The sequence below is a fragment of the Orbicella faveolata genome, unplaced genomic scaffold (assembly GCF_042242905.1).
Source record: "Orbicella faveolata isolate gen_17 unplaced genomic scaffold, um_ofav_v1 contig_3, whole genome shotgun sequence".
Lineage (NCBI taxonomy): Eukaryota > Metazoa > Cnidaria > Anthozoa > Scleractinia > Merulinidae > Orbicella > Orbicella faveolata.
Window position 1 is genome coordinate 21,869,257 of NW_028301558.1, and position 14,811 is coordinate 21,884,067.

General features: G+C 39.5%; 1 protein-coding gene across 2 annotated transcripts; it reads left to right on the forward strand.

The window, feature by feature from the left end:
* Positions 1-6,394, forward strand: LOC110064458 (E3 ubiquitin-protein ligase TRIM71-like). 2 transcript variants are annotated; one of them, XM_089297531.1, is made up of 4 exons: positions 1-1,667; positions 4,694-4,984; positions 5,060-5,279; positions 6,077-6,394. In XM_089297531.1, exons 1-4 carry the CDS (start codon positions 221-223, stop codon positions 6,165-6,167), a joined length of 2,049 nt encoding a protein of 682 aa, XP_089153657.1. In that variant the 5' UTR covers positions 1-220; the 3' UTR covers positions 6,168-6,394. The 2 variants fall into 2 exon arrangements, with proteins under 2 accessions (XP_089153657.1, XP_089153658.1); XM_089297532.1 differs by having other exon boundaries at positions 5,081-5,279.
* The last annotated feature ends 8,417 nt before the right edge of the window (positions 6,395-14,811 follow it).

Here is a 14,811-nt window from a genome sequence, read left to right on the forward strand (position 1 = left end):
AATTCTAGCCACTTAAACGCTCAGTCCTTTGCTTTCGCCTGTTGATATATTTTGTGAAGTTGGGGCCTGTTCAATGATGGGGACAGCAGATCAATAACAAGCTACAATAGCTACAGGCCAATAAGCTTCCGTTCTCCCGAACCACTTGATGCTCATTCGTTCGTAGGGCCTGCTCAGTAGAAACATCTCCGGGATCTAGGCGTGTTGTTCTCTTCGCGTGATGGCTCAAAGTAGGAGCTTTTTCGACGATGTTAAGAGGGAATTAGAATGTTCTGTATGTCAAGAGCAGTTTAGTGAAACTAACGAACCGAAAATACTGAAATGTCTTCACTCATTTTGCAAATCGTGTCTGGAAGCTTGGCTGCGACAGCAGGGTGGAGGAACGTTGAGTTGTCCAACCTGCCGTCAAATCACCGAATGCCCGAGCAACAACATCAGCAGACTTCCATCCAACCTGTTTTACAAGCAGATGGTGAACATTGTGGAGGCCTACAGCGGACAAGGACAAGAAGATTCACCACAATGCGGAAGCTGCGACGAAAGAAAGTCATTGAAGTTCTATTGTGCCGATTGCAATCACTTCTTGTGTGAAGACTGCGCTGGGGCTCACAGAAAAATGAAAGTTCTTAGAAGCCATCACGTTAAAAAAATTGGAAAGTTCAAGCCAAGCGATGCCCGAGATTACGCTAGAAGAGCAAACGTTTGTAAGCAACACAACGATGAAGTAAGATTTTACTGTGAACCGTGCGTGATATGCATTTGCCGTGACTGCGCCATATTGGATCATCGAGAACACAACATCGTTTCTCTTGACAAAGGACTGCAGAAAAAGAAATTTGAAATTAAGAATAAGATGCAGGAAGTTCAGGCAAATGTTCCTCGTCTGAGGAACGAAAAAGAATCCCTTCAAAAGCGAAGAACAAGAATGAACAAGAGCATCGAAGAAGCGACAGACGAAATACGTAGAACGGCTGAACGCAACATAGAATTGATTCGCCAGCATGAAGCAGTCATGACCGAGCGACTAATGAAGCAGAAAGAAAGTTACGAAGCTTCATTTTCAAACACAGTGACCGACTTAGACAACAAACTGACGGAAATAGAGAGCAGCTTAGGTTTTGGCAACGATGTTCTTGAACGGAACAATTTACCAGAGATTTTAAACGTGGAAGACATACTTGAACAGAGGTTTCAGGAACTTTTGCAGCCCTGTACATTTATCATGGAGGTAAATTATTCTGAGTTTAAATATGTTGCGAATGACTTGTCGTCCCTAAAAGATTCACCGGGAAAGATATTTACGTCCAACACCGAACCTTTGTTAACACTGGCGGATGGCATGGGTCTGACTGAGGCTGTACAAGGCGAGGATGGTACCTTCAGGGTGATAACTAAAGATTCAAAGGGAGAGAAAACTTACAGTGAAATTGACAGACTTGGAGTGTGCATTCTATCTCTACAGACGAAAAAACCCTTGAAGGTCAACATAACAGACCCACAAGATGGCTGCTATAAAGTATCGTATAAACCTGAGGCTGCAGGAGAGTTCAGCGTCTACGTAACGGTATCAGGCGAGGCTATCAATGGCAGTCCGTTCCAGTTGAAAGTAAGAGAACGGCTGAAAACGAAGGCAAAGGAGATAAAGAAGGGAAAACGAGAACTGTCAGGTATTATTACGTTTGTTTTAATGTGCTAAGGTTCATCTTTTCCATTCTAAATTACTCCTCAAGATTAGAGAATTCAGATAGGACACAGCTCTTACAAGGTCTCTCCTGATTGGCTCCATCAAACAATTCGAAACAAAAGGGTTCTTAAAATTCAAAATGGCGCACAATAATCGCGAAGCGCGACGAGAACAGATTGAGTTACTTTGGAGCGGTATGTTTTCCTTTTCAATTTTTAACAGTCTGGCAACAGTTAGTCTATAAACAAAGAATTATAACAGGCTTGCATCGCCTTTGCATTTTGGTGTTTTGGCGTTTTAGGTACAGATTTTCCCCACACATTACGCTGAGAATTGAAGTAGATTATTTTCCCTCATGTACTTAACTTGATTAATATTTGGTCGCATGTGGTGTTTGGAGAAGGATTTTGTAAATGCACTTTATCAGAAACGCTACAAAATGTACACAAAATTTCCAACACAATTTCTTTTTAAACCCCGCTTGTTTGAAAATTTATGGCAGTTTTTTCTGCAAAGGGTAGAACACCAACTTCATCCCCGGAGGGGGGGGGGGACTCCCGTATGGAATGGACGGGGATGCTCGTCGTCTCGCTTAGGGGTTTAAATTTCGGATTTTGGTCTCGCTTAGGGTGTTCCGAGCAAAATGTCATTATTTTTAGCCGTCAAGGTCTCGTTAAGGGTTGCACGCGAAGAAATAACAAAACAGAAAGAATTTTGATTCTTTATATTTACTCAATTCATATAAACAAATTCGCCATCATTAAAAGTCACTGTACTTTTTATTTGTCTGTTTCATAAACTGGTCTCTTTTAGGGGTCTGCATAAGCTCCGGCCACGCTTGGATTGGTCTCTTTTTGGGGGTTAAATTCAAAATTTCCGACGAGCATCCCCGTCCACTCCGTATGGGAGTCACCCCCCCCCCCCGGGACGTCATCAAACCTGATGGATTTTTTTTTTTTCTATCAAGGTGTAAAGCCTTGCTCAATCTTCAAGAATTGCTGATCACTACCAAGAACATCATAACAAAATGAATACAAACAAACAAAATTAAATTAAGATGGGAATCTTTTAAAGTACCTAGCCAAGTATTTATAAAGCTAATCATGAGTTAATTTACCAGATCAGTAATTTTTTGTCATTTATGGCGCTGTCTTGTGCATGTTGGAGACTTATATCAAACTCATTGAAAATCAGCTTGACTTTTCACAGGGTTTTTCCATCAATACAACCTTCTGTCGATGAAGTTTAAACTTAACTTGGCTTAGCCAATGGTAAATAAGGGCAAAGTCATTGTTTTGGACACCTCTATAATAAAGACACATCAATTTTATGGATAATTTATAGGCAGGTCCAGACACGTTCAGGAGGGATGGGTGAGGTACGTTTTTCAGCCATAACGGGAAACCTACCCCAAACATTGCTCTAATAAGCTAATTGTAAGGATGTTGAATTCTTTCTTCCACTGATGGGTCTGTTTGCACAGAGTGACCTTATTGGTTTTGTTAAGATTTGGCGGTTTATTTTATTTGTTATTTAATTTGTTTACAGCAGTTTTCAATTGAGTGTCGTAAAACTAAAACCAAACCAATTACTTACCAATTAGACTACTCAGCCAATCTCAAACCATAGTAGATCCAAACCAAAGTTATTGCCTGATTACTTGAAACTCAATTCAAAACCACTTTTTTCTATTTATTATTTCATTTGTTTTCTGTTTCGGTCCTTTTTTTTGTGATCAAATGCCATTGTCCCTATATACTTAAGCTGGGCATTAACCAAGGCATTGTCTCATGAATAGAACTGAATTTAGGCTAATAAATTTGGAGTAACTTTGTACTGTTAAGTTTGATGCAATGAATTAATTAAAAACAAAAATGTGAAAGAAACCAAGAAAATATAAACAAAGTTGCTTAAGCTTAGCTTTTTAACTGTTTATTCCAAATACAAACCTGATTCAATTTTAGCGGTCCGTCACATAATGTCTCAACAGAACAAAACCTAAGTGGGGCAGTAACATGGTAGTATTCATTGAGGGGTGTTTAGGTTAGGTTAGGTTAGGTTAGTGTTAGGGTTGGGGTTAGGGTTAGGTTTGCCTAAAGGACAAAGAAAAACAGGACAAAGAGCTGAGAATTAGGTCTCTTAGGGTACGACCATTACCCAGACACTTTGCTTTGAAATACAGTTAGAGATTCAAGCCCCTGAGTAGAATTGCTTAAAGTTCTTATTGTTCCATTTTGTTATTTGCTTTTGCGGTAGCTTACATGTACTGTAATTGCCATTGTCTGGGTTTTACGACATTCAGATGAAAACCATAGACTCTAATACTTAGTATATTATTTCACTGGGCATCAGTTACTCGGTGAGATTGTATGGGTAACAGATATGAGATATAACCGGCTAATGATTGCCTTAGAAAACGACTGACCATAAGTATTGACCCTAGTAATTGCCCAAATTATGCCTAAGTTTATCATTTTTCTGGGTACTAGTTTTTAAGACTCCAGGTTGTTTGGAAGTCGGTTATCACTCACCCGGGATTAAAAGTTAACCAAACTATATTGTCTTTTTGTATAGAAATGTTTTTCACTGCTTGTGTTTTGTGTAATTTGAGATTATTCAAACTCAAAACAGAAGGACAAACAATGTAAACAGAAACATTTGCCGCCAAGTTAAAAAGCTGAAATCAAAATTCTCGTTAATCCTGGGTTAGCTTAATCGGGCTTTGAACAACCCAGCCCTGGAATACTATATTAACAGGACTCGAACCCAGTTAAGTATACACACTTAATCGGGTTCGAGCCAAGTTAATTTTACTGACCAATAACAGCAACAATACCTGTTGTCCACGCTTGACGTTCCTTATTTTGCTTGATAACTCTAGCCGGAGGTACAGTGACAATTTTCTACTTGGATTCCTTAAATCTGACTGAATTAGCTGTAGTACCTGGACGCTCTTTAAACTGTCCCACAGACGTAACTTATCATCATAATTTTATACGTTAATTATAGGTCTACAGACGCCAGCCAGGATGAACACGAATGTAACAAAATGCACCATGTGCATGAATCTCCAGAAAGACCCTGTTTACCTATCTGAATGTGGTCACTATTTCTGTAAGTCCTGTACGAAATTGTTTTTCGAGAAGACGATGATCTGTCCAACTTGCAGGCGGGAGAATCTTTTGCTAGGAAACCAGCCAGTAGGGTACATGACTTGGAGGACTAAGTATAATTCACTTCCAGGATACGAGGAGTGTGGAACCATTGTCATTATCTTCAACTTCGAAGAAGGAATTCAAGGTATGGTTGAATCATTTCTGTGGGAATAAAAGTTTGCGTGTATTCCGATTAAATTATGATGTACACTCTTTGTAGGTTCAGAGCATGCAAATCCAGGAGAGCCTTTCTGTGGTTTACTTTGTACATCCTACCTCCCTAACAACCCAGCGGGACAAGAAGTGTGCAAGCTGCTGAGGAGCGCTTTTAATGCACGGTTGATGTTTACCATTGAGGAATCTCCCGCTACCGGTGACGAGTATAACATTATATGCAACGGCATCGAACTGAAAACAAATCGAAGTGGGGGCCCAACCAAGTAAGGTTTGCCAATATAACTTAAAACTTAAACCTATACTAAATGCTAACGTTTTGTTTGTAAGTATTAAACTGTAAAGCCTTTTGTAGCCTAAGCAGATATATGTCATGATGTAAAAGTTGTATAAGATGCAGCCGAGTATGCTATATTTTGCAAACCAACTAACCTTATTTGTTCTCTTGCAAACTACAAATTACTGTTGGTTCTTAGAGTCATAACCTACGCCACGCTGGTACGAGAAGCTACCAAGACTAACAAAAGAAAGAGCATTAGAATGCGGCTAAAAATATATGTGTAAACGTAGCAGCAGCAGTGGTGAAGACCCCGAGGAAAGGTTCCAAGTAGGGAAGAGCATGAGGACACAATCCGCGATCCCACGATCCTCTCCGGCCGTCGTGTCAAAAGAATATACCAATTTCTGACTGCCTCGTTCAATGTCACTCAATCGTCATGCAGAAAAGTGCTCACGGCTATCTCTGATTTTTTCTTTTTCTTTTTTCGCCCCATAACCCAGTCTGGAGCCTGACTACAGGCTAGTCGATTAAGCTTGACGCTTTCAGCCAACAGGGCTAATCTAAATAGCTGTATATGACAAATCTATCGGTTCGCAGATAACTCAGACAACGCTAGCAGTCTCAATTAATCAGAAGCAAAAATCACAAAATTAGTCATCCGGTTCCCTCTGAAGTTGCAGATTTAGTAATAGTTGCCTAAACTTTATTTACTCTCGAATATACAGAGTAGCACTGTTGCTTTTACCTGAAACTAAAGTTAAGTAATTTTTTTACTCTCTGCAGCTGTGGCTATCCAGATCCTAGTTACCTTGACCGAGTAAAGTGTCAACTGGCCGAAAAGGGAATTACACTGCCGGATGACGACTCGCTTTGATATGAGTAGAGTAGATTGAGAAAATTGTTTCTTGTTTTATCGTTGTCTCGTGGGAATCTCCTCTTCAAACAGTGCCTCTTCAGACTGGAATTTGGCAATGGACCAACTCAATTTTTCCGCTTCTACATGCTATGTTCTATTCGCAGTGTTACAAGCTGGGAGCACGCGGTACGTATGCCGCGTACATTCTAAATGACGATCAAGTATTGCAATCGGTTTTTAAGCACTTAAGAGTGCCTGCCTGTAAAAATCAGACAAATTCTTAATTTCGCGGCAAGGGTCGAAAATTCGATTTCGCTCATATTCTTATGGTAGATAGGCTAGGGCATGACTAAAACTACTGGATAGTTTTTTTGGCAAAATATCCTTTTATTTCAAAGAAATATGCAAATTACCAAATTCCGTTAAAATCGTCATTTGACGCACCATTTTATTAAACAAGTTTGAGAGCCTCGCATGCAAAACCACATCATTCTTCCGTCTTTAAAACACTCAAATATTTTTGTGCAATGTTTAAATGTGTACTGGGTTGATTTTAGGGAATGTGGCGTTGTCTTTTTGGGTGCACAATAATTAAATTTCGAAGACATGTATTTCATTCACTTAAAAGTACTTCGTGAATATAATTAATTTTCACCATGTGCGAAACCTTCAAATGGACCAAGCTTCTGGTGGTTGAATCGCAGAAGGATGGTCTACAGATTCCTGTAAAAATTTCTTTGGGCAAATGATTGTGAGCGACGCGAGAGCTTTTCAAAGTACGTCAAAAATGCAAATATTTGACCATCCGTCGTCAAATTTCAATTTACGAGTTAGACGTATATTTTAGCATGCGCCACATGACTTGACCTATGTTAAGCTGAAATAGACACAGAGCTGATAATTTCGAAATGTTCTAACCTCATTTGCTGTAAAAGGCAGGTCCAAACCCGATTTGACGTGTTTTTCTCACCATTCGTCGCACAAAAAGCGGAAGTTTGCTTTTGTTTACATAACGTCCGATGTACATCGCCAACTGTCAACTTATTTAACGGTCGAATACGATGAATCTGTGACCCTCGTTCGACACATATGATCACCACTGCATCTAAGTCAAAAACGGCTAAGTCATTCGTAGATAGTTACTTGCTTTGCACTACACCGAAATATTACGTTTGATCGTCATGGTTTGATGGCTTGAATCCTTGCTTGCAGCGGTTCCTTGTTCGTCACGCAATTCTGTCATCCCATTTTAGGGGGTAGGGGTGGGACAATTTCTATCCTAATACGTAAGGCTCCGTAAGGCTTGGAATCACTGGGAGCACACAATCGTGTTGAGTAGGAAGAGATTGAATTAAGAAATGAAAAGAATGAATAGTTTACCATTGCCCCTGTTGTTATCTTTTACTCGACCACCGCTACCTACCATGCCCCTGCGTAATACTGTAACGTTAAACTCATACCTAGGTCTTTTCGCGCTATGCAATTATTTTTGGTTTACATGTAATACAGTGGGCTACCCTCGGGGAAATGGGTGGCGACCGCTTAATGGGGCTAGCCGCTTAAATAGAGGTTGGTGTACCTTGAATATTTAATTTTGCACTATCGGGCTATAAATTTCTTGGTGAACATGGAGTCAATTCAATACAATCATGATAGACGTGTGTTTGAATTATCACTCGTCATGCACCTTCAATTTCAGACTCATATCTGCCATCGCCCTTTCCAAAACAAAGTTCTTAAATTTTGGGTGGCTGCTTAATAGGGGTAAAGACAATAATGAAACCCTTGTCGGAATGACCAAATGATGGCCGCGGAGGTAACCGGTCAATAGGTGTTTTATTTACAATATTTCACTGACGATAATTTTGGACTGTATTGAAAACAGTCCTCTATTTTCTGTTACATACCAATGCCTCGCCACTAAGCAAACAAAATACGCCAAATAAAATGGCATGGCCAGGGCTATTTACTCACGTAATTACTAATTAAATTTAGTCTGTTTTTCTCCCGAATTAGACACGTTGTGATTTCCTATTTTTATTTCAGCTAGTTCTTGCTTGATGAATCTATAATTTTTTTATGGCGATTTTCTTAAAATTCTAGTGAGTACAGGTACTAGCTTTATCAGCTGTTGTCTGAAACATCAGAACGTACAACAAACGTGATTTGGATCGGCGCCACGTACACTATAGAATATGATTATTTAAATATACACATATATTATTATATATATGAAAAAACAGATGAACAATGATTAAATTGTTTCACTTATCCTGAGAGTACTCTATTCAAAATAGATCAAAATGTGCAGCATATGCCGTGACAGCATTGCGTGACGAACAATAACGGCTGTAAGATTGTGCTGCGCCGACACGCTTATCAGCAATGGTCAGCAATCGATCAAGCGCAATATTTTGGCGCAGCGCAAAGCAAACAACTATCTAGAAATGACTCGGCCGTTTTAGACCTAGATGCAGTGGTGTTCATATGCGCAGAAAGATGGTCACAGATTCATAGTATTCGACCAATAATAGGTCGACAGTAGGCGATGTACATCGGACGTTAACCTTGTGTAAACAAAAGCAAACATCTGCTTTACGTGCGACGAATGGTGAGAGATCGACTAGAAACACGTCAAATCGGCTTTGGACCTGCCTTTTACATCAAATAAGGTTAGAACATTTCGAAATTATCAGCTCTGTGTCTATTTCAACTTAACATAGCTCAAGTCATGTGGCGCATGCTAAAATATACGTCTAACTCGTAAATTGAAATTTGACGACGGATGGTCAAATATTTGCATTTTTGACGTACTTTGAAAAGCTCTCGCGTCGCTCACAATCATTTGCCCAAAGAAATTTTTACAGGAATCTGTAGACCATCCTTCTGCGATTCAGCCACCAGAAGCTTGGTCCATTTGAAGGTTTCGCACATGGTGAAAATTAATTATATTCACGAAGTACTTTTAAGTGAATGAAATACATGTCTTCGAAATTTAATTATTGTGCACCCAAAAAGACAACGCCACATTCCCTAAAATCAACCCAGTACACATTTAAACATTGCACAAAAATATTTGAGTGTTTTAAAGACGGAAGAATGATGTGGTTTTGCATGCGAGGCTCTCAAACTTGTTTAATAAAATGGTGCGTCAAATGACGATTTTAACGGAATTTGGTAATTTGCATATTTCTTTGAAATAAAAGGATATTTTGCCAAAAAAACTATCCAGTAGTTTTAGTCATGCCCTAGCCTATCTACCATAAAAATATGAGCGAAATCGAATTTTCGACCCTTGCCGAGTTATTTTCCATTTTTATGGACAGGGACTCTTAATGACTGACCCCAAGCAAAACAGTGAGTTTTGTTTCCCCGAGACCTTCAATGGTCCGCGAGGTGAAGCCGAGGAGAACGTTGAGGTCGAGGGGAAACAAAACTCACTGTTTCCCGTGGGACCAGTCATTAAGTGTTTTGTTATACCTCCCAACTCAAAGATAGAAAAAACTGCGAAGAAATCGTTTACTTGACGCCGGCTGGCTCACAAATTTGCCGCAGTTTCAGGGAGCACGACCTGGTCACGTGCTAGTCGAAAGTTCAAGTTGTCAGTTTCCTTAGGGAGTTGGTGAGTTTTGTTCGCCCTAGGGAGTTAGTGAGTTTTGGCCCACGACACGTGACACGTTCTCCTCCAATCGGAAAACGTATTTGAGTTGGGAGGTATAACAAGATTAAATGTTTCCATTGCTGTTTCTCAGTATGGTCAATAAGGAGATGAAGATTCGAGTACGAGTGCGAGATGCAATACGATTGCGACTTTTCTTTCGTAGTATTCAGGCTCTATATTATATCATGTCACATAGCTATTCCATCCCATGGGTTGCCCTATCCACATAAAACCAACATAAAGAGCTGGGTCTCTGGAAATGTGACACCGGTTTGAAATTTGAAAATCGTTTTCATACTTAATCTCGTACTCGTAGTTCAATTTTAAGGTCCCTAATAAGAAGTAAATATCAGCCTTCTTGACACGTTATTATAAGAAAAATCAAGAAAATTAAGTAGCCACAGGTAGCCAACTCCCCGCCAACCATGTCGGTAAACATGTCTTGGGTTCAAACCAAATTCTCCTGAAGAAATTTCTATAGAGATAATGTAAGTTGAATCAGAAAAATAGTTTTAATTCTCGGTTAGGGCTAAAAAAAGGTTCAGGGTTTGGCTTTTCGGGAAGGCCAGCATATCTCAGGCACACGATCGTTTGTTGAGTCACGGCTTCGATAGAAGCGTGACACATTGTCATCTCAAGATTCGACAAGGCTGTTCCAGAAAATCCCAATTGGTAGTCAATTTCCGTGTCAGCAGTATTCTGAACACTGTCGGTCGTCATTTCCCCGTGTTAACGATAATCGGGACAGCGATCAATCGGCCAGCAATCGGAATACTTCGGATCGGTGAGAAGGTAGACTAAGATTCTTCTCGGAATTGATCGGTATTTTCAACGAACCATTGCGGCAATTCGAGAGGAGAATAACCAAAAATTCTCAGTCGTTTGATAAGCTCGACCATGCTATGCTATGTTTTTTTCTACGCGTGCATTTAGAAACGTGACTTGTTTCAACTTTTGCGGACTGTACCGGGATTGTGCAAATGACCTCCTAGGTCAGCGACGGAGAAATTTTACTGCTTCTCTGCAGTTTCGAAATTGCTTCAAGGCGTTTGATTGGCAAGATTAGAGAAACTCGCAAGAAGTGGGAAAATCGTTTGTTTCCTTGCAGTTGATGATCCAGAAATCAATCCTGTATTAATTTGAAACCAAGCAACTCCTTCTGGAGGGGAAATTAATTTGGCGTTGTTACAAGTATGAAACTCTTTAGTGAAGTATTGCTTCCGCTCCCTGATACTGTTCCAAATTATCGACATGTGACTGTAGTCAAGTAATGTAAACAAATATGGCAAACAGAAGAATCTTGTAAATCCGATATGTTTAGTGAATTCTCGTAAGGCTGTGCGAAGTCATTGCACGTAAACGTATTATTAAATACATACTTACCTTTGGTACTGATGTTACTTTACTAGGGGTTAGTGATTCAGAATCTTATTGATCTATCAGTTGTTGAAAGCAACCGATACTTAAGGAAGGCACGGCTAAATTTGACGTCATCAATACAGATCAAACCAGGTCAGTGAAGCTGGTGATATGGGGGGAAAATTACATTGGCACAATACATGGTAGCACGTTTTACCATATTTAAGATTGTAAAGTTCACATGTACATGATTTTAATGGTTATAAATGTTTCAATATTATTGAAAATACGAATCGAAGATAAAGGAAATTGAAGACATCCCAGACACAAATTTAAACACACCTCAAATACACACATTGCGTCGTTGGCATCACGCACAGGACTAGACATAAATCGTCATTTTTTGCAGTTATTTTAAGCTGCTGATGAAATGTTAAAGCCGTATCGAAAAGTAGGACCGCAAAGTAATATTCTTGATAAGACATCCGACGTAGCCGCTCAATTCTTAAGGACGTTCGCACTAATTGTTTCTGTGCATCCTTACTGCGCACGCAAATTCACACGCCACGTCATGCATGAGAACGCGCGCTAAGTAATAAATGAACAATGATAGAGCAGATGGCCATTGCTATAGCTTTGCCTGGATTTAACGATCTTGGACGTTCGGTGACCCCTACTTTTCTTTCCAGAAACAGATTTTATTTACAATTATCTCCACATTGTCCAAAAATGAACAAAAAATCAATGTGGGAAGCTAAAAAAATTTCAAGATTTCTGTCCGCGGGACATCGAATCCTGCCATCTTGCGGTTGCAAGGCGCGTGAAACTATGGTCGCTAAATGCGAACTTGTTCTTTAAGGAACCTCACCAGTTGACTAAATTCACTTAATAGGTCCACTTAAACAATATTTGGTAGAGAACATTTCACTTCAAAGATCAAATTGCAATATTTTTAGGCTTACAGACACTGTGGCCTTGTTCGCTAAAGAAGCCCGATTTTTTTCAGATTTAGGGTGTTCTTCCGGGCATGTTCTCTCCAAAACAAAGTCGATGACCCCCATTTTTTTTCTTTTTTACATTTCTGACATAACTAACTCATCATCTTACAGTGGTAAAGTTCTCAGAGAAAAAATCAATGTTGGAAAATTTTTGCGCAAACGTCCTTAAGCTGATTTTTGTGCAAAAATTGCCCCTAAGTTAAAATGATATAAAATATCCTATTATTGCATAATGCAATTCAACAGTTTTCATTGGCTTAGTTATCATGGTATATGAACCATTTTATTTTTAGTTTAGTTTAGTTTAGTTTGTTATGTTTTGGGAGCGTTTTTATTAAAACACTTATTCCACTCGCGCTTGTTGGATATGAGATGATTATAGACAACTCGGCGCTACCCGCCTCCTTTAGTGGCCATCTATCATCTCATATCTAACGCGCGCTCGTGGAATAATTGTTAAATAATATACAGAAGATATAAATAATAAGTATATACCACACAAGTGAATAGTGTTTTTCACGCGTTCGGATTGGTTCGACTCGGAGGAATAGCAAAGTACAAGAGATGATGTCTCTTGTAAAGTAGTGATTCACCTCCAAGCGTAGATTTTGAAATTTTCTACCATTTGTCGGCGTATTGTTGGTTGGTTTTCTGCGCGACTAGTTACTCAGCTTGTGTGATATATAGTAAAACAATTATTCACTAAGTGTTGCTGAAAGTATGGGACATTCACCTCCACTTCGGTGAATAATTGTTAATCATTGTTATCAGTTCCCTACATCTGAACTTTCAAACTTGTTTTTAGCATGTGTTGTTTTAGTTTGCAAAATTGTTTCACGGTAATAAAACTAGATTTTTGACTCATTTTAACAAAGAAAATTAAATTTTGACTCTGACAATTTCTAAAATTTATGCTAACCGTAAGAAAAACGGACAAAACTTCAAATGAGGCCTGAAACTACGAGCGAAGCGAGTGCGGACGCGAAGCAAGATGGGGTGGGCGCGGGGAGGCGAGTCAAGCGCGCAAAACCGAACGAAGCCTTCCGTTTTATGATGGTGTTCAGCTCTCTGGCGATTCTATCCCGCGTGTTGATCGAATAAAAATGCGATAAAATAGAGGGATGTGAAATGTCTAATAAGTTTCCGAAACTAGCGAGTTTTATTTCGCAAAACGGAGCAAATGCAGTCGTATCAACTTTATATATCTCTTTTTGCTCCCCGAAAGTAGCGAGCACCAATGGCTGCTAATTCCGAAAATTACGTTAAATGAGGGAACAACGCGATTCCGTTCTCGGCCACATGCATGTTAAAATTTTGAATAAATGTATTTATCATGGTTGTGTAACCTCGTCCCTGGGGTGTTAAATCATTGTGACAGTTGTTACAATTCTTCATTAGCGGGGCGTTGGTATATTTATCACGTTGTCTTCATTCGAGTCATACGGCCGCTTTTCCGCTCTCTAAATTAAATACTCAATAACTAAGGCCGACTAGTATTGTCAAGTATTGACGTATCGGGTTGATTTGTTGTAAACTTTGTTCAGTATATATTTCCAGTTTTCGTTATTTTGTGCAGGCTGGTATTGTTTCTCAAAGTCACTGCGTTCGACGATAGGAGAACGCATTCTAATCCCGTCATTCCCGAGGGCTTATGTCCCGCGATCTTTCGCTACGCCAGATGATTTCAGGGTTGGTCTGATGTGATGCCTCGCTTTGAATAATAGTGAGGTCTTACACCACTGTGCTTTTCTTCCTTCGTTGTTCTGCGAAGGAATCTTCGCAGTTTTCGCCAAAGTTAGTGAAGCTGTGTTGATTTATTCAAACTATTATCAGCTAAATTGGCTAAAGGTACTTATCTAAACACCAGAAAGCTGTGTAGTGCTGTATTTTCTCCGAAACTGCGTGGGTAACATATCGATTTGTGATCTGTGCCATCTCTTAGGAGTCAACTGCTTTTCTCGGCGATTCGACTTCACTGTGAGAACATAGTTGCAAGGATCGACCGTTATAGCTCGAATAAATCAACACAACTTCATTGACCTTGGGAAAGACTGCAAATATTCCAACGTAGCACAACAAACGACGAAAAGGAAATGGAAATGCACACCGCTCAAGGAATTTCACCGCAGGTATGCCTAACTGATGTAAGCTTGCATGTACACTTAAGTTAAAAACGTTCATATTTGGAAGTAAAGTTTATTCTTTTCCATAGTTATATACAGTACTTAACCTTACTAAACGATGCGCCGGCTAGAGTAATGTGGCATTTAATGCCAATAAAGGGCACAAAAGTTAAACAATACCCCACAAAATACACAACTTGGAAAACCCTGGAAGGGAAATGAGATAAATGGGCTTAAGTGTGCGCTGCTGTCAAGGGTATGCCTTTCCAGCAGTCTACTTTGGGTATAGAAATCAGGATTTGGTAAACAATCGGAGATCTTGATATAAAAAGAATAGAGTTTCTGATTATTTTTACTAAATATAGTATGGAATGTTAATAGGGAAGGTATTTCTGGTACCCAACAATCAGATGTCCAAATACTAACTGAATATTCTCTGCTATGACCCAAAAATTCCATGTTCGTAGAAACACACCCCATTGACAAATTCCTAGAGTACCCCCTTCCTCCCCCCGGGTATC